The 24,729-nt window shown below is 41.8% G+C and overlaps 1 protein-coding gene across 1 annotated transcript in view; it reads right to left on the bottom strand.

The window, feature by feature from the left end:
- The window catches only part of EXOC2 (exocyst complex component 2), a 146,050-nt gene that overhangs the window by 48,795 nt on the left and 72,526 nt on the right, over positions 1-24,729 (bottom strand). Inside the window, exons 13-20 of the mRNA XM_054985162.1 lie at positions 18,522-18,647; positions 15,517-15,641; positions 13,800-13,868; positions 7,334-7,491; positions 6,543-6,664; positions 5,712-5,773; positions 4,871-4,951; positions 1,545-1,604 (exon numbers count right to left, since the gene is read on the bottom strand). Coding sequence (XP_054841137.1) covers positions 1,545-1,604; positions 4,871-4,951; positions 5,712-5,773; positions 6,543-6,664; positions 7,334-7,491; positions 13,800-13,868; positions 15,517-15,641; positions 18,522-18,647 — 803 coding nt within the window. The remainder of the gene's footprint in view (positions 1-1,544; positions 1,605-4,870; positions 4,952-5,711; positions 5,774-6,542; positions 6,665-7,333; positions 7,492-13,799; positions 13,869-15,516; positions 15,642-18,521; positions 18,648-24,729) is intronic.

Below are 24,729 nucleotides of genomic sequence, written 5' to 3'. Positions count from 1 at the left end.
CCAGCTTTGGCTGGTGAGCCAGCTACAGCCCTTCCTGGGCATGAAAGATCTTGCCACTATGGCACATGCCCTGGTAACATCTAGATTAGATCACTTGTACTCTACCTAGGGCTGCCCTTGTAGACTATCCAGAAGTTTCAGTTGGTACAGAATGCTATGGCCAAAATGCTGATGTGAATGGAATGTCGGGACCGTATCATTACCAGTCTTGTTCCATCTACACTGGCTCCAAATTTGCTTCTGGGCCCAATTCAAGGTGCTGGTATTGAATTTACAGCCCAGCATACTTGAAGTACAACCTATTCCTATATAAACCTACCCAACCACTCCAGTCATCTTCAGAGGCTCTTCTTCAGATGCCAGCCCTGACCTGGATAGCCCAGGAGAGCCTGATCTTGTTAGATCTCAGAAGTTAAGCAGGGTCGGCCTTGGTTAGTAACTGGATGGGAAACCTCCATCAAAGACCGGGGTTGCAGAGGCAGGTTAATGACAAACCACTTCTGTTAGTCTCTTGCCATGAAAACCCCACTAGGGGTTGCCATAAGTCAAATTTGACTTGAGTGCACTCTCCACCACCACCCCTAGTAAACTCTTATTGGCCTCCTCCCTGTTTGTGTATTTATATTTTTAAATATCACTTTAAATCTTTTTAAATATTTGAAATGTTACAGTGTTCACTGCCTTGGGGAAAGGTAGCATAGAAATGTTTTAAATATATCAATCAATAGAGCAACTTGGGTTTTAATTGAATCTTGGTGGCTTATTTTATATGTTTTAAACCTAGCTTCAGTATTTTAAATTGAGCAGCCCATAACTTAAAGCACTAAAGCTGAAGCCACATTAACAGAAAAAGAGGCTCTAATCTAGGGCAGCAGTCCAAGTTTTCGACAGTCCCTAAAGACAGGAGCTGCCATTTCCCAGGAAATACATATGGTCCCCAAACTCGTATTCCCCTAGTAAGGCAAATATGAGGGAAGGATACTTGCAGATACTTGGTGGATGGGAGCAATTGCTCAACCCTACCTATGTACCCCAATTTTCTGTGTGATGTCTGTGCCAGGCTATTTTCCCCCACTCAAGCCAAAAGTAAGCCTGGTTGAGGGGCATTTGTAGCTTATAATCAATATTAATAGGTGTTAAGCAACTCCTCCCTTCAACCAATTTTCCCTAGCAAATGCTATCTGTGTTCATGTTTGGCATCTTGCAACTGCACCCTTCACATCCTTGTCCTTTGGGGATTTTGGTTGTTTGTTTGTTTGTTTTAATGCTGAATATACTCATAAATAACTGCTGATATTGAGATGTGTATATGCATGTGTGTAACCTCTCTTTCTGTCAGATTTAAAATTAGCGTGGGCAAACAGCCCCCCCGCCCCATTTTCGGCACATTTTTCTGAAATCAAATTCAACTAAAGACTAAACGCTAATTGTAAGAGAAGTGCATCTTGCTTATAAAATAATAATTTCTCAAGCATCTTTAAATGAACAGAAACTCATTATGTAAAAACTGCTTAGATACCGGCTTTGTTGCGTGTTTGTATTACCTGCATGATATTGATGCTCAGCTGGCACACATCTTCCTGTATTTTCTGCTGTTGAAAAACCTAAAGAAATAATTAACACAGCAACTTAGAGAAAAAGTCTTCCTGAAAAGAAAGACAACTGCTCTACCCCATCTTAGGTGCTGCCATTGCATTGCTGTCGTGCGGCATGACTAATCTCCAGGGCTCCTGTGCATCAGCAAAATGAGAAGAAGAAACTATTCACAGGAACTGCTTGATGGCACTCTGACTTTGCTAGGTTCTCATTCCTTAACTCCTTCTGGGTGTTGTCTTGGAGGCCCAGCTGAGGTACAATAATACGGTTTTTCAAGAGTTAGCAACTGTAGTCAGTATAAGCCCAGCTTGCTTCAGAATTCAGATATGCTTAACATAATTTGAACACAATTATCAGAATTATTCTCCCCACCAAGAACTAAAACTCTCATCTGGAGTCACCTACCCTGAGGAACTGCCCAAGAAGGTAGGATCTAAAAGCAGATGTATGATACAAGTTTTGTAATTCAAAGGGATTCCTTAGGTCCAGCCACATGATATATATGAAGCAATACAGTTTTCAGGAGGGATTAGCAACCAAACTGCAGACAAATAGGATATAATAAATGGAGGTTCTATTTTGGTTTAAATCCTCTCTTTGATGTTGTCTCAGTAAGAGGTAAGTTGCTTTGGTATATAGGAAAAAATGGTCAGAAATGGTGAACAGAAGTCTCAACTTCTCTATGGTTATTTTGCTCATGGCTGAATTTTTCAGAATATGGCTTGCTATGCCTTCAGAGATGAGCCACCATATCTGAACTTAGATACTGGGAGTGTTTTGGATTAGACATATGGCCCATATCACACCATCAATATTAAGTTCTGTGCACTGACTGTTCACTTGTTTCCGGGTTTTCAATTCAAAGTGCTGGACTGGTTATAACCTTTTAAGCCTTTCATGGTCTCACATCCATGTACTTGAAAGGCTGTTTTATTGGTTGATACCTGTCTTGGGTCCCCATGCTGGGTAAAAATATGGTGCCATTCTGAAAATGGACAAAAGCAGTAACTGCCCATACTGATGCATTCTCTGTTGTAGAACCCACCTTATGAAATGGTCAGCTTGAGGAGGTCAGAAAGGCTCCCACCATTATGGCATTCTGCAAACAATACAAAACCGAACTAGATGCTTTAGGCTGATCCTGCACTGGGCAGGGGGTTGGACTAGATGGTCTGTATGGCCCCTTCCAACTCTATGATTCTATGATTCTATTCATTTAGGCATTTTTATACAACTAATGGGGCTATACTATAACAAAATGGTTCAGAAAGATGCTTTAATAAAGAGATAGGGACTGTATACTAGTATGTATATAGTATGTACTGAAACTGTATGTATGATCCTACTCTGTAATTTCTACATTGTTTAACATAACATGTTAATACTGATGCTTTTGTTGATTGGGGGAAACTGAAACAATTTTTGGAAAGAAAGTGGGATGTAAAAGGAGAACTGTGGCAGTTTGAAAATTTTTAAAGAACAATGTTGCAATGAGAAGAGAGAAGGGATCTTACCATCTAGGGGGAATGTAATTATAATCTAAGCTAATATAATATTTAAGGGGATTTTACATTGAGTATATGGGATAACGAGAAGGGGTAAACAGATATCTCAATGAGGTATACTATATATGATATATAACATAAAATAACGGGTTAGTGGATCAGATTCTACATTATAACATAATATGTGGTTGTGCTATGTGGTGTTGTGTGCTGTGCTACATTGGTGGCATAGCATACAACATATATATAATATATTATTGTGATATATACTATATTGATAGTGTATTTGATGGAGTATATGCTTAAAAGAAAAGAAATATAATAAGTTTAAAGTAAGAGATAGGGTGATCCCTGCTATATATTATATTATATTGGTATGTTATATTGATATGAGATATACTATATTGAAAGTAGGTTTGATAGAGGCTATGTAAAAGAATAAGAATGTGCTATGTATCACATTATATTGGTATGCTATATTGATATGAGATATACTATATTGATAGTAGGTTTGATAGAGGTTATGTAAAAAATAAGAATGTGCTTAGAATAAGAGATATTATGATTTAAAGTTGGTAGGAAAATATAAATAAAATAGATTTAAGTAATAAGAAGGGTTAAGGGTTGGAAAGCTGTTGGAAGTCAATAGGGAGGGGGGAGGAAAAGGGTGGGGGACAGAGCAAGGGGAAAAAATGGGATTATTTGTGTTAAATTTGGAAAATTTTCTTTTGTTTTTCCACTCACTAATAAAAATTTTATTAAAAAAAAATACTGATGCTTTTGTTTCAGCTCTGTTTCAGATTTCTCCAGGCCTAATCCTACTGCATTGATTACTGGATGTCCCACTATGTTTATCGTCTTGACCTACACTGTGTATATTATAAGCCAACTCGAGTTTCTGTAAGGTAGAAAGGGAGCTAACAAATGTTCTAGACAGACAGACAGACAGACAGACAGACAGACAGACAGACAGACAGACAATATGCCTTCAGTGTTAGTCGGAAAGGTGGACTATAATTTTTTTTTTTTTTTAGAAAAGGCTTATAAATAGAGGGTTATAAATTCTACTAGGATTTTCATTGATATACAGTTAAGAATTTTTTAAAACAGAAAAATGGTTTTTTGTACATAATTTGGAATCTGCCACATTTGTGAAGAGGTCATGTGTAATTCATGTAGAATACATGATCTTTGTCAACTCATTTACTGTTTTTTTCAGCTGATAAGTTGTTGTTGATTAGGACTGGCATCTGATGAATATAAGTTACTTGTATTTCTAAATACTACACTTCAATCATGTTTCTTACATAATCTGAAGAAAAAGTATTTCCAAATCTTTATAATCTTTGAAGAAGTAAGATGAGAAATCAGAAATGTTGCATTCGCTACAACAAGAACATGGGAAAAACAGACTGGGGAAGTACAACAGTAAGAAGTCATAGTCAGATTAATATATTATGGGAGCATTCACTTATGATGCCACCCCACATCATGCTCTGAAGAATAAGAAATTCTTAACCGAGAAGGAAGGGATGTCACAGCAAGAACAACTCTAATGTCATTTTTATTATTACCAGAGTGATGTGACACTTCAATATTTATTGTATTGACCTCTTTGGTTTTGATATGGTATGTTAAGGGTTTCCTGTAATTCCCTTCATTTATCTTGAGATTATGTAGGGGAACTGAGCTGTTGCTCTAAGTACACAAGCGTTTGGATGCTCATTGGAACTTTCATGAACAAAAATGACATATTAAACATCACTTACACTGGTCTCTCCTGGCTTGCAATCGACGACACCCTTGAGCGACTGCAAAGAATGCACTACACACTGTTCAAATTGGGAAGGCTAAAAGGAAGAGAAAAATGGCCAGCAGGTCAGTTGTAACAGCTAGTATATGTGAATTCCTCTAATCTTCCTGCTGTACAATATGGGACCACAGTACTTCAATGACAATTTTTATCATCCCTTTATTTAGATATAAAATGGTCCAGGTTCCAATGTCTAGTAAACAACCATGATCATATTAATATTTATATGTCTGTGTATAAAAATGTGGAGCTACAATTAGTGCAGAGCCATGCCCCCTCCCCATAATCCCATTATAAAAACATTTTGACAATCTAGTAACAATATATGATCCTCCCTCCCAAGTTCCTAAAATACAGGCTCTGAAATGAGCTTGAGAGCCAGACACTGGCCCATGGTCTTCCAGTGAGCTTTGATTTGGAAGTTGAACTTAGTCCTAGTCTGACACACTTACTCATAATACCACGCCAGTTCTCTACATCAGCTTTTCACATATGCATTTAAACACATTTGCACACCACCATGCCATCTTAACCAGACTAGATGATCCTCCTTCCCTATGTCTACCAGGATAAAATCACTGAGGCCTGAGCTAGGGTGTTAACCAAGGCACACAGATGAAAGATGGGATTTTCCCAATGTTGTTTAGGGAAAAGTAATGTAACTTCCACCGAGGATCTTAGACATGAAATTATTGCACTGGACCCTTATAAGAATTCAGTGAAGCAGACAAACCTAATAGGCTATATACTCTGTGTTGTCAAAATGCAGATGCTTGGCAACATAACAATATACCTACCAAACAGGTCAAGCCTTCATTATCTACAACCCAGTCCTCCTTTTCAGCTAATCTCTTCACATCTGTAAAAATAGAAATAGTTCAAAATTGTTAAAGCCCTTTATAAAAAAGAATGTTTTCAAGAGAACCTGTACCAGATAGCTTTTATCTCCAGCCACGGCGATCAGAGAACTCCAATGCGGTTAACTTCAAATTAGCAATAACTTTTTATGAATAAAATGTACTGACAGCCAAACAAACTGAAGTAACTATATGCATGAAAGAATGCACACAATTCTTGCTGCACTGAAAATATTACAATAATGGGTTTATTACATACAACAACAATGTTCAATTTATATATTGTCCTTCAGGACAACTTAACGTCCACTCAGAGCAGTTTACATGGTGTGTTATTATTATCTTCATGACAATCACCCTGTGAGGGGGGTAGGGCTGAGAGAGCTCTGAGAGAACTGTGACTGACCTAAGATCACCTAGCTGGCTTCAAGTGGAGAAGTGGGGAATCAAACCTGGTTCTCCAGATTAGAGTCCTGCCACTCTTAACCATTACACTATTGTGGATTATTTTATCCACAATAGCCAAAGTGACTTTTGAGAAGACAAGTACTGATTAACTTTTGCTGGATTTAATTTCATTTTTAGTTTTCATCTCACTACACAGACCTGGATGGTTGGAAAGCACTATGCAACAAGAATCACTCTGAAAATAAACACAGACCTTCACATACAAAGATAAAATCAAAGGTGTCGATAGGATTATTCAGGAAAAAAGCATTGAGTACTGATAATTGCTCTGAGCATAGAAGTTGTAAAAGTATATTTTACTACCTTCAGCTGTGTGTTGTAAAGTAATCATTATACAGCGAACTCTGAGGTCAAAAATTAGATCTTGGATGATCTGAAGCATGTCATTTGGTATTTCAAGCGCAGTAAGAGATTCATAACTAAGCCTGGAAAGAAGGAAACATTAACTGATATTATCGCTAGACTATAGTTTATTATGTGGTAAAATGCTAAACAGAATCACAATTATACGACGCTTGATAGGAAGCAGCATTTTTTCTTCCTTCACCACATAGTCTTCATCCTTTCTATGACAGCCAGTATAATACTTTAACCTCACTAGGTTAAGATACAGGTGTCTCCAGAGTTTTCATACTTGGGAAATAGTCTCACTTCTTTCTCCTGTATGTGGCCCTGGATGACAAGACTGATGATCTGGGTACAAAACTCTCACTTTTCTTGAAACGTCGTCTCAGTGGCATCTTACAGAAACTATAAGCTACCTCTTTTCCTCTGACTGACAGCTGCTGATAGACTGCACTTTCTGATTAGTTTTCCCTTCCTATAAATAATCTTGCAAGCTATCTCTATCCACAGGGATTGAACAGATAACAGTTTGTTTTAGTTTGTGAGTTCCATGTGGTCTTTGATACTTTGGTTTTCCCCAGTCTAAACCATTTCTTTCACTTGATTTTGTACCGTAACACAGACCAGGGTTTCACAATACTCACTCCCAAGTTGCGTTTTAGACTGCTGGATTTGGACTGCATTCAGGACAAGATCAGAGAACAGTCTCTATTGAACCTTGAGAAGAACACAAATTTTACATTGCTTACCTAATTGTCTGTATGACATGAGGTAACCATTGGCCTGACAGTTCAGATTTCATCTCCCAGCCTCCATATTCTCTTAGTTCATTTTCTCCAAGGCTGAATGGAAGTAAAGCACCACGAATCAATTTGACCAGAGACTTCATTACTTGCTGAATCATAGTCTACAAGAGCAGAAGACGACAACTTCTGGATGAGTTCAACTGAAATGTACTTAACCAGTTCTCTGCCAACTCATTAAGCCGGTCCAAAGAACAAATGTTCTCACTTCAGTGATGATTTTTCAGCACAGCATACTCAGAGTACTCAATTTATGGTTAAAAAGCAGTTACATAATTCAAATTACCTAATAATATTAAGAAGGACAAAGTTGCTAGTGGAAAGACATCTTTATTAAGAACTGGATGCTCAGCTACATCAGAGGTCAAGCTGGATGTTGCAAAGGCAGCTCTCACCATAACTGTTTAAATCAGTTTTTACCCTTCTCATATTGATGTTGACAAGAAGAGCATGAGCAACCATTAATTTGGTCCTGTGCCCACTCACAGAATTGTCAGTGCTTGGAATGGTGTATGGTTAAATTCCTCCTCTTTCTGTCCTCCTCCTCCTAATACATCAGCTTCCTAAGAACTTAACCAAGCATCTGAGTCCCCTTTGTTTTCCTGTTCCTCTCGGGGTCTAGAAAGAATCCCTCAGGATATGCAGGGAAGCTGCTTTAGTCTGAGCCACACCGCTGGTCCATCTAGCCCAGTTTATCCTGTCTGGCAGCAGCATCTCTCCAGATCTCAAGCACAGTCTTTCCCCAGGCCTGCTACCTCCAACCCATTTAAGCAGAGATGATTCAATAGGACGTTCACTCACAGCCACAGTAAAGGCTGCCACATGAACTGCAGTGTTCAATACAAAACTATACAAAAATCAACTAGTAAGAGCTGCAAAAGTGTGAAAAGTAGCATTTATTGTGACTTTCAGCAGCTGGGCTGTGGCCTCTGCTTCACTATTAGCCGCTGATCAAGGAGGGTGGGTCGACTCAGCTCACAGCCCTTTAGACAACTTGACAGGGTGGATGTAAAAAACCACACCCAATCTCAACAAAACAGGAACGGTTGGCACAAATGTGCCATTCTAAGAACAAATTGAGAATAGCAGGTATCTGGTAGGGGTGTAAGATTTGGTAATCCTGAGCTAATATATACATGAAAAATACATATTTGGTATTATTTGGGTAGATCTGGATATGTCTGGCTTATTTGGGTATATTCAGTTAAACTGGTATTCACATTCCAAAATAATTGAGGTATATTTGAGAATATCTAGGAATCTCATTTTAAGGTTGCAGCAGCTTGTCTCCCCAGACCTTTGCAGGCTTTCCAGACAACAGAGGGGAGTAGTCTCTCTCAGAAGGGACCTCTTCTTCAGTTGGTGAGCAGGTTTCCTTTCGCATCAAGGAACCATCCCTGGGTGGGGTGGGAGGGAGGCTCTTGGTAGTTGGTGATTCGATCCTTAGACAAGTAGATAGCTGGGTGGCACAACCGCGTTCTGACCGTATGGTGACTTGCCTGCCTGGTGCGAAGGTAGCGGACATTACGCGTGTTATAGATAGGCTGGTAGATAGTGCTGGGGAAGAGTCAGCGGTCGTGGTCCATGTTGGAACCAACGATGTTGGGAAATGCAGTCGTGAGGTCTTGGAACAAAAATTTAGGCTGTTAGGCAGGAGACTCAAGGCCAGGACCTCCAAGGTAGCCTTCTCAGAAGTGCTACCTGTTCCACGCGCAGGGCCAGAGAGACAAACGCAGATCAGGAGTCTCAATGCGTGGATGAGACGATGGTGTAGGGAGGAAGGGTTCAAGTTTGTTAGGCACTGGGATTCTTTTTGGGACAAGCGGGAGCTGTACAAGAGAGACGGTCTCCACTTGTCCCGAGAAGGAACCCGGCTGCTGGCACTTAAAATCAAAAAGGTGGCAGAGCAGTTTTTAAACTAAATGCTAGGGGAAAGCCGACAAGAGATAAAGTGTCTCTGGTTCAGGATGGTTCATCTCAGAGAGATGAAGGGCTAGGTATAACACTTCTACAGGGAGATAGATTAGAGTTGTCAACTGAGATGGAGACAAACAGTGCAGATGACCTAACTACGTCTCGAGGCAAAGTGTGCCGGGGAAGTTACAGGTGTTTATATACAAATGCTAGAAGTGTCCGAGGTAAAAATGGGGAGCTGGAATGTTTAGTGTTGGGCGAATCCATAGACATTGTGGGCATATCAGAAACTTGGTGGGATGAGGAAAATCAGTGGGACACGGTGATTCCTGGATATAAATTATATCGGAAGGATAGGGAGGGAAGGGTTGGTGGTGGGGTGGCTCTATATGTCAGAGAAGGTATACATTCCAGTAAGATTGAGAAGGTAACTGAATTAGATTCGCTTCTGGAAATGCTATGGGTTGAAATTACGGGCCCAAATGGAAACTTAACTGTGGGAGTTTGTTATCGCCCTCCAGATCAGAAAATAGAGGAGGATTATAAAATGATGACAGGATTAAAGATGGCTGCTAAACAAAAAAACTGTGTTGTAATGGGTGATTTTAACTACCCACACATTGACTGGGCCAATGGGTGTTCGAATCGGGGGAGAGAAAGTGAGTTTCTAGACTGTCTCAATGACTGTGCTATGGAACAGATGGTTACAGAACCTACTAGGGGAGAGGTGATCCTGGATTTGGTCCTCAGTAATGCTGAAGACCTGGTGAGAGATGTAAATGTGATTGCACCACTTGGGAACAGTGACCATAATGTTATTGAGTACAACATATGTATAAATAGGAAATTGCCAAATAAGACCAACACAGCCATGTTTAACTTCAAAAGGGGTAACTTTTCTGAGATGAGGGGGTACGTGAAGAAGAAACTGAAAGGGAAAGTAAAAAAGGTCAAAACACTTGGGGAATCTTGGAGACTATTTAAAACTACAATCCTGGAAGCTCAAATTAAATATATACCGCTGGTTAGGAAAGGCACAAATAGGTTTAGGAAAAGGCCAGCATGGTTAACAAACAATGTAATAGAAGCTGTAAAAGGTAAAAAGGATTCTTTTAGGCAGTGGAAAACTAGTCGGAGTGAGGTTGATAAAAAGGAGCATAAGCTGTGGCAAAAAAAGTGCAAGTCTGTGATCAGACAGGCAAAAAGGGAATATGAGGAGCATATTGCAAAGAACATAAAGAAAAACAATAAACAATTCTTTAAATATATTAGAAGTAGGAAACCAGCTAGGGAGGCCGTGGGGCCCTTGGATGACCAAGGCGTAAAAGGATTACTAAAGGGTGATAGGGAAATGGCCGAGAAGCTGAATGCGTTCTTTGCTTCTGTCTTCACTGTGGAAGATAAGAAGTGCATGCCCACTCCGGAAGCACTGACTTTGGGAGGGGTTTTGAAAGACCTGAGTCACATTGAGGTGACGAGAGAGGAGGTTATGCGACTGCTAGATAATTTAAAAACTGATAAATCACCGGGCCCAGATGGCATACATCCAAGAGTTCTGAAAGAACTCAAGTGTGAACTTGTAGATCTCCTCACAAAAATATGTAATCTGTCATTAAACTCTGCATCTGTTCCTGAGGACTGGAAGGTAGCTAATGTTGTCCCCATCTTTAAAAAAGGTTCCAGGGGAGATCCGGGAAATTACAGGCCAGTCAGCCTGACGTCAATACCGGGTAAGTTGGTGGAAACTATTATCAAAAATAAAATTAGTGGGCACATTGATGACCAAAAGCTGATGAGGAAAACTCAGCATGGGTTCTGTAAGGGAAGATCTTGTCTCACCAATCTGTTAGAGTTCTTTGAGGGAGTGAACAAACAAGTGGACAAGGGAGACCCGATAGATATTGTTTATCTTGACTTCCAGAAAGCTTTTGACAAAGTTCCTCATCAAAGGCTCCTAAGTAAGCTCAGTAGCTATGGGATAAAGGGCCAAGTCCTCTTGTGGATCGAAAACTGGCTAATTAATAGGAAACAGAGAGTGAGCATAAACGGGCACTTCTCACAGTGGAGGGTGGTGAGCAGTGGGGTGCCACAGGGGTCGGTATTGGGTCCAATGCTTTTTAACTTGTTTATTAATGATTTGGAATTGGGATTAAGCAGTGAAGTGGCTAAATTTGCAGATGACACGAAATTGTTCAGGGTGGTGAAAGCCAGAGAGGATTGTGAGGCACTCCAAAGGGATCTGTCGAGGCTAGAAGAGTGGGCATCCATGTGGCAAATGAGGTTCAATGTAGCCAAGTGCAAAGTAATGCACATTGGAACCAAAAATCCAAAATATAAATACAAGTTGATGGGGTCTGAACTGGCGGAGACTGACCAAGAGAGAGATCTTGGAGTCATGATAGATAACTCACTAAAAACGTCAGCACAGTGTGCGACTGCCATAAAAAAAGCTAATGCTATGCTAGGGGTTATTAGGAAAGGGATTGAAAACAAATCAGCCGGTATCATAATGCCTCTGTATAAATCGATGGTGAGGCCTCATTTGGAGTACTGTGTACAGTTCTGGTCGCCACACCTTAAAAAAGATATCATAGCACTGGAAAAAGTACAGAGAAGGGCAACTAAAATGATTAAAGGGTTGGAACACTTTCCCTATGAGGAAAGAGTGAGGCGCTTGGGGCTCTTTAGCCTGGAGAAAAGACGACTGAGGGGAGACATGATAGAGGTTTACAAGATAATGCACGGGTTAGAGAAGGTCGAGAAAGATGTGTTTTTCTCCCTTTCTCACAATACAAGAACTCGTGGGCACTCTATGAAATTATTGAGCAGTCGGGTTAGAACAGATAGAAGAAAATACTACTTTACACAAAGGGTGATAAACACATGGAATTCGTTGCCACAGGAGGTGGTGGCAGCTACAAGCATTGCCAGCTTCAAGAGGGGACTGGACAAATATATGGAGCAGAGGTCCATCAGTGGCTATTAGCCACAGGAGATAGATGGTATTCTCTTTGTGGGGAGGTGGTGCTCTGTTGTCTTGGTGCTGGAAGGAAGGCAGTGGGAGGGCTTCTGGTGTCCTGGCCTCACTGACAGTCCTTTAGATGGCACTGGATTTCTAGCCACTGTGTGTGACAGAATGTTGGACTGGATGGGCCACTGGCCTGATCCAACATGGCTTTGCTTATGTTCTTATGCTTATGTTCTTATGTAGTAAGGCAGTATTATTGTGTGTGTGTCTGTGTCAGTGTTGTTTACTTGCCTTATGCCATTGCTAATTCAAGCTGCTGCCTTAGTATTACTGGCTTGCTAGGCTGGATTCTCTGCTCCGATGTTGGTTCTGTTGGGAGGATTTTGGTCACTGGTTGCTGTTTTGTGTTTGGCTAAAACTTCTTGTGTCCTGGAGAAAGCCTTGGATGTTTCTCCCACGGGAAACAATGGAGAGTGGCATGTGGCAGCTTGTTCTGGGGCCTATAAAATTGGACCCTTTGGTCCAATTAACTTAAACTGGGGTGGGGGTCTTTAGTGGACATTCAGGACTAGGTTCCCTGCAATTCTGGTGTAGTTTGCTTGAAAACGGCCCCTCCAGTCCCCAGAAAGATTTCCCCATAGGGAATAATGGAGCCAAATATATTTGGAATTCTGAATAGATATGGTATTCTGGATACCTGAATCCAAATATCACTTTTTTTTAGCGCACGCTCATAGGAAAGTGTAGAAACTTTTTAAGTAGAGAAAAAATGATTCAAACTAATAGTATAAGTTATCTGAATATCATTTGTTGGCTATTGGTGAGTTGTTGAATTGTTTTATTTATTCTTTATTCTTAGTTTAACGTTTAAAATGTTAAATGTATAAAAACCATAAAAGAAACCATGGCAGGCGGAATAGCAGCTGATTTTGCTTTTCCTGCTATTTTTGTTTATTCTTTACATGTAGGAAAATCAAATAAATACACACGAACATCTACCAAAACTTTCTGTAAGCTTGTTGTAATTAAAGTGCTGTCAGATGACTCTTGGGTGTCTCCAGGAGCACGGAGTTTTCAAAGCAAGAGATGAGCCAGTGCCCTCCTCTGCACAGCAACCCAACCTTCCTTGATGATCTCCCATCCAAGTACTAACTGTGGCTGTCACTGCTTAGCTTCCAAGCTCTGGTAAGATTGGCCTAGTCTGGGCTACTAAGCTGCTGCGAGCGTCCACTCAAAAGAAAGATCCCGTTCCTTTCTTGACTAGTGGCTCCAGCTGCCTGAACAACAAGCCAACAGTTGAAGTAGGATGTCAGGCCTGATAAAAGGGAACTGCTGATAAGCTTTAAAGCTAAATCATCAGAGAATGATTTGGAGGACACCAGCAGCTTGAGTATGGAGGACTGTGCGCTCCCCTAGCTGACAATCTAACTAAAATGTATTATTAAAATATCTATGCCGCTAACATTTTAATTTTAAATCACTGGGGTTCTTAAAGGCCTTCCAGGATGAATGTCTGCACGCCTAGCTTACCTTGAAATCATTTTGCCTTTGTCTTGCATTCTTCTTTGATCTTTCCATTTGACCAGATTTTTCAGCAGTCTTGTAAAACATAATCATAGGCAGAGATATTATTCTAGTGATATTCATGTTAACATCTAGCAGGAACAGGTCACGGGTTCTATAAATTCCCAGTTCATGAAAAATGGGACAATACATGCTTGAATGAATTCTTAGTTGGCAAAGTCTGATTTGTTAAGAACACTTCAGAGTGGGAAGAATAGTTCAGGCTGAGGTCAATACTTCAGAACATCAATGTTTGTATCACCAAATTAATAAGATAAGAATAGTAAAAACACTGCATAATTATAGGTCAACTTTAGTGCCTTCCATGAAGCCTGCTGATATCACCAAGTGGTTTTTCTAGAAAAAGACTCCTAAAAACTTGCCATAAAATAGCTAGAGCTGCTTTTAAGTATAATATAATGTATGAATGACACCTAATGGACAGAAGGTATCATAGCATGGTGTTGGGAAAAGTGCGCTTTCCCCTTACAATTTAAATAGGATATATGTTTGGTTTTTAAGACATTGATAATATAGGTGCAACTGCAACACACTCTAACTCACTTATAACTTGGGCATGTGAGCACAATCATTTAAAGTCAACTAAAAAAAAAGACCCCTTACCTTTTACACTTTCCGAAACACTCTTATACTAGTCTCTCAATAGACAGTCTTAGTTTGCTTAACATAAGAAGCTTCATCTAAATTATCTGTACCCCTTAACTGTTTAAAACAACCTGTTAAAACTGTTTTGCTTGTTTCCTGCTTATGCTACTCTGTGGCCTGGACTATGTTAACTGATCAGGGGAGAGGGATGAGTTGATGAAAGACCTTCATTTTGAAAAGAGATTGTATTAGAGGACCTCCTGTCCCTTTCAACCTTACAGACGATATGCACATTTATATATAAAAGTTACAGGTTTTTCCCCACCCTCTTCCTTGTAGTGATTTTGCTGAATAGTTTAACCCTTCCTGTACAGACAGACCAAAACTATTCTGTGGTAAGTCTTAACGGTTAGATCGGGCTGTTTTCACTGCATAGAGAGTTGGATCTCAATTTAGATACATATTTTCTAAGGCTGTTGAAAACACCTTGGTAACACTTAACTGACACTTTGCTAAGACATGCAAGTCCTCATACAGCTTCTTTATTACTGTTCCTCTCCTTCCTGGCACTGCTCATCACTTTCAGAACTCTGTCTCTGTGTCGGTGCTCAACTGCCTTGGTGATGGCAAGATATCGAAAATAAAGAGCAGCCATACAGAGCAAAGAAAGCTGCAGCACCAATCTAGATCCCCTGCTTTTTGTTCTCTCCACCACTCCCCCCAACCAGGGCTGGCCACCCATGCAAAGATATCGTTTTAAGCCATTTACAGGATGCACAGTTTAATGGTCAACGTTCAAAGAACTGGAGGAAAATGAGCTCTTTCCTCACCCCTCACCCCCAAAAAATCATTCTAGGCAAATGAGGACAACTTTCTAGAACTGCAGAGAATATCCATACTAGCTCTTAACAAAGTTGATTATTTGTTAGCCTGGGGAAAATGGGGAGTGAGGAGAAGCAAAGATATATCAAGCAAGTTAAGATAAAAGAAACATTGACAAATGGGACTCTATTTTAAGTTCCTTATGGAGTTGCATACCACTGACATTACTGGAATGACTGGTTCCAAAGAGTCATACCTCACTAAAGAGACTTCCATTCACATAAGAAATCCAGAGTTTCCAGAAGTTGGGGAGCTGGCTTACAACAAGTTTTGTTAGCTTTTCAACAAACGCCACTTGCTGCGGGGCTTTAAATCTCCAAGCTAAAAGAGGGAAAGCAAAATCATGAACTGATTACGGCAAAATTAACAAGGTACTTTTATAAACTTACTTTTGTGTAATGTAAGGCAGAGAAAGACCAAATAGCTTTCTTGATCAGCCTCCCTCAGACCAACTACCATTTGTTTCCAAATGGAAATAGTCCAAAGAGATACATTGGTAAAGGGATAGGAACTGACAGGGCCGGCACACCCATTGAGGCCAGGTAGGCACTGGCCTCGGGCACAAGGGCACTGGGGGGGGGGCGCAGGAGGGGGTGTCGGGGGCAGAGGAGCGCGCAGCAGAGCTGGCATGGCTGGCTGCAGCTGCTGCTGCAGCCAGCAAGCCCCGTGCTTCCGCCGCCGCCGCCACCACACGCCCCAGCTGGGCGCAACCTCCGCGCACCACCCCAGCAGCGGCTCGCAACTTCTGCGCCCGGCTGGGGCACGTGGCGGTGGTGGTGGAAGCACGGGGCTGGCTACAGCAGCAGCTGCAGCCAGCCACACCAGCTCTGCTGCACGCTCCTCCACCCCAGCCGGGCGCAGAAGCCGTGAGCTGCTGCTGGGGTGGCACACGGAGCAGCCTCCGCGCGCCGCCCCAGCAGCGGCTCGCAGCTTCTGCGCTCAGCTGGGGCATGTGGTGGTGGCGGCATGGGGCTGGCTGGCTGGCTGCAGCTGCAGCCTCCGTGCACCACCCCAGCAGCGGCTCGCAGCTTCTGCGCCCGGCTGGGGCACGTGGCGGCGGTGGCGGAAGCCGTGAGCCGCTGCTGGGGCAGCGCACGGAGCAGCCTCCGCGCGCCACCCCAGCAGCAGCTCACAGCTTCTGCACTCGGTGCTCCTCCGCACACCCCAGCCCCCTGCGACCGTGATGATGTCTGCGATGACGTCATCACGCAGCCCGTGGCATGCGTGCGTGCAGAGCGCGCGCACGCCGCCGTGGGTGCCAGAACCTCTGGCACCGTCCCTGGGAACTGAAGACTGTATTACTGTGTACTGTCTGTTGCTGTAAGCATGTTCCCACTGTGTAGTTTCTGAGTTACTTAATATGACACGATTAATTGCTTATGCTCTATTTCAGCTCCGTATCAGATTTGGTTGTTTCAAATCTCTGCAAATTTGCATTTGCCTACGCTACCACATTGTTTATAGAATGTCCCAGCAGTTGATTGTATTGATTTACACTGCATAGTCTGCCTTGAGTTACAGTGAGAAACTAATGTAAATAAATGAACTATCTCCATCAGTGACCATTTCATTTGACTACATGTGACTATCAGTGACCATTTCACCTACCCATTATACAACAACAGTGCAATTCTAAGGATCTTTTCTGGGTGTAAACCCCACTGAACAGACTTGAATGGGATTCTGAGTAATTTTATTAGGCTTGCTCTTTCTCTCTCAGTGCAATCCTAAGGAGAGTTGTGTGTGTGTGTGTGTGTGTGCATTATGTGCTGTCAAGTCACCTCCGACCTATGGCGACCCAATGAATGAAAGACGTCCTGTCATTAACAGACTTGCTCAGATCCTGCAAACTGGAGGATGTGGCTTCTTTTACTAAATCAAGCCATCTCATTTTAGGTCTTCCTGTTTTCCTACTGTCTTCCACTTTTCCTAGCTTTATTGACTTTTTCCAAAGATTCTTGTCATCTCATGATGTGACCAAGTACAATAGCCTTAATTTTATCATTTTAGCTTTTAGGAAGAATTCAGGCTTGATTTGATCTAGTACCCACTTATTTGTCTTTTTGGCTGTCCATGATATCTACAAAACTCTCCTCCAGCACCACATTTTAAATGAATCAATTTTCTTCCTGTCAGCTTTCTTCACTTTCTGACTTTCACATTCATACATAGTAAGGTGGAATACCATAGTTTGGATCATCTTGATCTTGGTTCCCAGAGAGACATCTTTATCTTTAAGGATCTTATCTAGCTTCCTCACAGCTGCTCTTCCAAGTCTCAATCTTTTTCTGATTTCTTCATTGCAGTCTGTTGTAAGGAGAGTATCACAGTCTAGGCCCATTGATTTCAATGGACTTAGACTGGAGTAACTCTGTTTAGGATTGCAATGTAAATTACCTAAAAACTGGTAATTCAAGTTGATTTATTTTCCTCTCCTTACCATTCTTTCCCCCCCTTTTGTGTTATGTGTAATACATTACAAAAAGTTTTTTGAACTGTAACATGCCTTGAATGAAGAGGCAAAAAGTTGGAATGTACATGTGGCAAATCAACAAACACACATATTGACATGCCGGATTTTAAAGCTGCGATTCAGGAAATACAGAGCATTCCTATCAAAAGAGAATTTAAGCTGATTATAAATGGGCTGGCACACATGCTACTATACAGCGTTCAATGCTGGTTACCTATCAGGAATGCTGGTTACTTCACGAACGCTAATTTAATCGGCTTTTCTCAAGTTTTAAGACCTAGCATACTATTGTATGCTAAAACTTACAGATATTGGGAAGAGTGGGAGGACTAATAATAAAATACTTACTATTTTCATACCTCTTTGAATATTCCAAAGGAGCTATCCCAGGCAGAGTTGCACCCTTCGTTCCAAGTCCACTTACGTCAATAGACTTTCAATATAACGTCAATATAACTCAGTTTAGGATTGTGCTGCTATGGGCTCAAACAGCATTGTGCTTACAACAACCTTGTAAAGCAGGTCAGTATAATTAATCCTAGATCACAGATGGAGGGCTAAGCTAAGACAGAGTAGCCTTCCTAAGACTACCTAGTGACCTCAGAGCAAAGGTGCAAGTAAAACTGGAGACTTCTCGATTCATAGCTCGGCCTTTGTGACCCACTATGTTACCACATCAAATGGAAACTATTTTTTTTCCTTTGGATGAAAAACACAACAGAACTTACTTTCATCACGACTAGACTGATTACTGCTGCCCCTTTTCAGTGAAGCACTTTGACTGAGATGGCCAAGTGAAGATGGACGCACTTCAGTGTCCAGATCCAACATCGGGCTGTGCACTAACATATGGCCTGGTGGGGGGGAAATGAAAGTTATTGACAGTTCTCAATCAATGGATGGTAAAGTGCCAATGTCTACAATAAAATAAGATATATGAAGAAAAACACTTCTCTATCGCTCATATAAACACAACTTCATAGACTCTAGAAATCTGTTCTTTCTTCAGACTCCAGAAATCTGTTCTTCCAACAATGACTGGAGAAATATTCTGACTTCGTATGTTCAATGTATATTGATCTTATTGTTGTCAGCAGTTGGCTAGCTAACATCATTAGGTAGCAACCCTACACTCCACTTCACATGCACATAGGAACTATGCATGCTTCACTGGGTGTGGTTTTGTGTGAAGGTCACACATTTCATCAACATAATGTCACATTGTTCAAAAACCAGCTGTAACATAGAAAGAGGTAAACGGGTAGTATATAACTCAGTTTCTTTCAGCTTAGTATGCTAGGGACAAATACCATGGCGGCGGGGACATGTTGCCTTCATGCCCTGCTTGTGAACTTCCCAGAATAATCCAACTTCCCTATTGATATACTAGACTCAATGGAACTTTGGTTTGGTCCAACACAGCTAATCTTGGGATCTCACAAATGACACTCTAAAAAGGCAATAGCATGGCCAACAAACCTTTTAAATATCACAATGAGCACAGAAAGTGAGCACAGAAAACCTGTCTCAGATCCAGCACTGAGCCTAGGCAGAATGATGAATGAACACATTTTCAGAACAACCTTACACCTGTATCTTTTTTTTAAAAGACTTGTTATGAAGTCTCTCTTCCTATTAGTAACGAGCTTATTTGCAAAGCCCCTCAAAACTCAAACCCCATCACATCTTAGTTAATTCACAATTATTAAGTACTTGCACTTCATAGCCCACCTGAAAAAAATCCCCACAATTTCACCTACACTATCATAACACAAAGAGTTACTCTGTGAGAGCACGATAGCCTTCATGATGTTTGCCACATAAAAGAGAATGTTTTTCTGTACAGCTCTCTCACAATATTAGGTTCTACTGTATGAAGTTATGGGCACAAGTTCCTCTTCCATAATATACAGGATAAAAAATTTAAAAATATAGAACTGGATCGAAGCAGACATTTGAAAAACACTCTGAAGGGTGAAGCTATAGAAGTTTATCTATGCAAATCCTGGATTGTGTGATAATGGGGTATCTGAATATCCAAGCATGCTACCTTTTATGAAACACACCGATGAATTAAGGAAGTCTGAGCGGTAAAGGGATTCACAACATCAAAAGAACTTTAAATTTTTAAAAAAACAGTGCTGCTTGTAACAAAATGTGGTTGAGCAGAGAGGAAGAATTCTGTCACAGTCTATGCCCACACAGTTCGAATGACACCTGTGTACCCACAATCCACAATACAGTTACAACTGTTATGACTGTTACCTGGGAGATCTATTGCTTTCACTGGCACAAAGCAAACAGATTACCTCAAACTGGCTGAATAGTTTTTATGACAGTGCAATCCTATGCAGAATTACTCCAGCTGAAGCTCAGTGAAATCACGATGCTTAGATTAGGCCTCCTGCATAGGGTTGCACCGTGGGAGAGCCAAGTTCAATGTTCTGTTAAAATATAAAGTTTATCATGTGATCTTGGGCAAATCATTGTACTCTTAGCCTACCTAACCAGGTTGCTGTGTGGATGAACTAGGGAAGAGTAAGAGAAGCCCTGATATTGCCTGGAGCTCCTTGGAGAAAGCATGGGCTAAAAATAAGTAATTAAGCATTTAATTATAAATACTTAATACAAGATTAAACACCTTGTAAAAAATCTCATTTATCCAATTCCTTTATTTTTTTAGTTAAAACATCTTGGTTCAGGCTTTTGAGACTTTTTTTTTTCTTTTGGGAGACTGGAGCTGGTTGGCACTGCCTATTCCGGCCAGATATGAGGCCTTGAGCCACAGGTGCAAACCTGAAACAGCTTTCAAGGACAAAGTTTGACGGAGGCTGGCACTGGCCTCCTGGCTTGTTAGCACATAGCCTTATGGGAGTGGGGTGATGAATTCTTTCCTCCCCTCTTGTACCTGTGAGGACAGACTACTGCTGAGTTTGTCGTCAGAGGATTTGGCCCTTTGGATTGACTAAGAGTTTAGGCCTGCTGCAGGCAGCTGGTCTTGAGAGGAATTGTTTCTCAGTCTATTTACCCGTTCCTGATCTTGCGCCTGTACATGCATTTGCTCCTGTTTTTACTCCTTGGGAACATACCTTCCTTCCTTGCATAGTATTCCTTCCTGAATGTTATGCAACTGGTGGATTCCAGTGCTTCAGATCTGTGGACTTAAGAGCTAAAGCTCCCATTTGGATTCTGAAACTTGTTGAAGGTAACATCTGGAACAAGTTCAGGGACCTCTAGTGAACGTAGCCTAGCTTATATAGTCTGTTGTTGTTTTGAGCTTCTCCACATACTTCTATGTTTATTTCTGTCTGCCTTTGCAGTTTTCTTTAATAAATAACTTTTCTTATATTGGTGTGAAGTTACTAAGAGTTGTGGCTTCAATCCAAATCCAGTTCTTTAGCCAACTGGCCACATGGTACCCTGTTCATTTGTTTCTGGACTCAGTCTGCTGAGTGCCTGCGTCACAGGGCTGACTTCCTGTTTAAAACCTGGTAGGGCTGGGAACTGGCCTCTTGGTTCCACAGCTGAAGGTTTAGTTAAGAGAAGCTGGTGGCAGCTTATTACCTTGGCAGCGAGGCTTCACTTGCTGCTCCTTTTGGAACTTTGCCTTTTGACACCACTTAAGGTGACTGACAGCCCCCTGGGGGATCCAGGCAGGCTTGCTGGGAACCGCTACACATCTATTATCTAACGAATAATTTAAAATTAGGAATTTGGGCAATGTCCTCTCTGTAGATGGATAGAACTGAACCCATGGCCTTCACATTATAAGGAAATATAATACAGCTCTGATATTGTTCCTCTAGGGGGTGAAATTTTTGGAAACCAGCCAACCCATGCAGAGGGTCAGTAGAGTATTTACAGAGCCCTTAGAGAAAGGGCTTGGTTTCTCTTACAATGAAAAGAGATTCAGCCACCCTGCTTTAGTAAAATAGAACTGGTAAGGGTTCAAAGCACAATCAAGCCATACTTGCCCAAACAAGTATCATTTACTAAACTAGTGTGAAGGTTAAATAGAACCTAAAGCAGCATGGAGGCTGAATAAAACCTAAAGCAGTTATAGAAATGACAAACTTTAGACCTTTCATTATGACAACAAATGCAAAGGGGAAATAACCTACATTTCATTGTTTTCCTTTGGCAACATAGGGACAGATCAGCAACAAAGTCAACAATTAAGAAAACATAATTTTGTTGTCATCACCATTTATGCTTATTTTACTTTTCCGTGGACCAGGGCGGCGTTTCAGTGGACACAAAGAATTTTGCCCCTAGAGCATGACTTTCTTGTGTCCCCTCTTGTGCAGCTTAAAATGCCCAGGAGAAAAGCTGTTATCTCAGATTTTCCCCATACGGCTTCAACATTTCCAAAAATTAAGATCTTTACATCTTCTCTGAGTCAATTTAACTGCACTTTTTGTCAAATTAACTAGATGAAATTTGGTTCAAGGTGCAGTAAGCCTCACAAAAGGAAGAAACGTTCAAAAGCAAATTAGATTTATTGATTGATGATTGTCAGCAGATGCTAAGACATTCCTTAGTGTACTGAAGCTTAACACCTCATCAAAGACAAATACTTTCAAGAAGGCTGGCAAACATTACTATTGGAACCTTAATGCAACCAGCACTTTCTTCTTTGCTTCTCCACTATTCCCTCCAGGTCCACTGCCATTTCAGTGCTCCCAAGATCTCTCTGCTCCCTTCTGCAAATACTCTCACATTCACAACTTGTATACCTCTTGCCTACTTTGCTATATTCTACTTCCAACTGCTTCAGCTGCCTCAGTTCTCCAATCAGATTGATAAGCATTTACAATTAAATATAAGGTTGCAACAAAACAATCCTAAGGTCAATCTGTAAACTGTTTTGGATAGCAAATAAGTCCATGCCAGCATAACTTAGAGATACAACAGTGTATTGTCCCATTGATGGGGCAGAAATTAGCTGTGTGGGGGAAGGAACCCCATCCTAAGCCCCCCAACTCATGTCCTGCTCTGGCAGTGGACATCATACCAGAGAAAACACTGGCAATAAGCTGTGAACCCTCAAGCAGGATGGTGTGGCTCTGACAGGTGGTTCAGATAGAGGGGCCAACCTCACCTGTGTCCTCAGTTTCCTTCAGAGACAGCCCATCTGGTGCTTGCTGGCTTGATCTCTCTCTCACACACACACTCACTCACACACACACTCTAGCTCCCACCAGCACCTCATCCACTCCTCACCAGCCTGCCTTCAGAGCCCCCCTTATAACCCTCCCCTCAATCCCAACTTCACCCCCCTAGGTCCGTCCTCAAGGTGTGAACCAATCCCAGGGCCAGAGATTGGAGATGAGCCAAGCGGTGAACGGGAACACCAGGCAAGCCCCAGTCAGTATTGTCCAGCAGACAGAGGGTTGACATGATGAGGGGGCAGCAAGAGTAAGCAGCCACAGGGTGATGAGGGAGGGCAGCAGAGTCAGGGCCTCCCAAGAAGCAGACAGGAGGCTGGCGTCAGGTGTGGGGCCTCCCCCGCCCAGTGAGGTGGGCCTGGTGGCGGGGTGGAGGCCATTGCCATTGGAGGCCAGAGTGTTGTCCCTGGACATAAGCATAAACATGACCACTGAACTCAGTGAGATTGAAAACAACACCCCGCCCCAACCTGCCTTAAAAGCCATGGCATATCTTAGGTTTTTAACTAAGTCTGCAATCAACCATAGTTCTTTAAATTACTACATGAACTTGCACACTATTTCAGATGCTAGGGTACACAGCACAGGATCCCATCTCTCTGCCGACACATCAGGTACACTTAAAGCTAGGGCTGCCAGCTCCAGGTTAGGAAATTCTTGGAAGTTTTGTGGATGGAGTTTGGGAAGGGGAGGGATCTCAGCATGGTATAATGCCATATAGTCCACTCTCCAAAGCAGCCACTTTCTCCACAGGAACTGATCTCTGCAGTCTGGAGATCAGCTGGGAGATCTCCAGCCACCATCTGGAGGTTGGCAACTGTGCTTAGAAAAGAAAGAGGGTGTGGGGGAAGCTTTGGTGAAGGGAGCAATAGAAAAAGACCTCTTTGCACAGAAGATAACCTTGTAGCATAGTTCCTTGTAGCATAGTTCTAACACTCTACTCAAGAGGAGTACAGTATGATACTCAACCTCAGTGTGTAATCATCAAACTGAAGCATCCATTTCTCCAACTGGGGATGAAAAGCTAAAACACCCCACACAGGTAAGCAAAGGAAGGACATCAGCAAGTTCAAACTTGGACTGCTGAAAATGTCTTCCTCTCTAATCTGCAACATGTAATCACTGTACACTGAACTATCTGTACATTGTTCCTGTCTGAACTAGTGCTAGCTAGCATTGAAGCCAACACAGGGAAGAACATTCCTCCCCAATGCAGGACATTACCAAAATTTTAACAAAAAGTCATACCAGTGTAACCCTCACAAACAAGTGGGAGAAACAGAGAATCCAAACAATTTCTTGGTGACTGCTAGCCACTCCATTCCAAACAGAAGCAGGGGAATGTCTTGTGCTTGTGGCTGGGTATTGCTGGGTTCTCTTCTGTGTTGTTTCCCCACTGGCTTAACCCAGTGCCTGGTTGCTGTGAATGACACTGGTTCTGTTGGACTAAGTTGCAACAGAGTCCTTTGCTTCAGATTAGTTTGGGTGGAATGGATGTGATTCTCTGGTGTGATGTTGGTCCCCTTGCATCATGTTGGTTCTGAAGGGATTCTATTCCCATGCTTCAGTTTGCTTTTGTTGGGTTTTCTCTGGGACGAGCTCAGCTTGCATTTTGGAGTGTACCTTGGGCATGGCAGCCTTGCCCCAGTGTGTTTCTGAATTGGGAGTCAGCTTTCACTTTTTTCCCCATAGGAAACAATCGAGTGGCTGGGGGCACCTTCTTTGGGAGCCCATAAAATTGGCCCCTGGGTTCATTCTTCCTGAAACT

The sequence above is a fragment of the Eublepharis macularius genome, chromosome 7 (assembly GCF_028583425.1).
Source record: "Eublepharis macularius isolate TG4126 chromosome 7, MPM_Emac_v1.0, whole genome shotgun sequence".
Lineage (NCBI taxonomy): Eukaryota > Metazoa > Chordata > Lepidosauria > Squamata > Eublepharidae > Eublepharis > Eublepharis macularius.
Note: the sequence above shows the minus strand (reverse complement) of the source record. Positions and strands in the feature narration are given on the sequence as shown.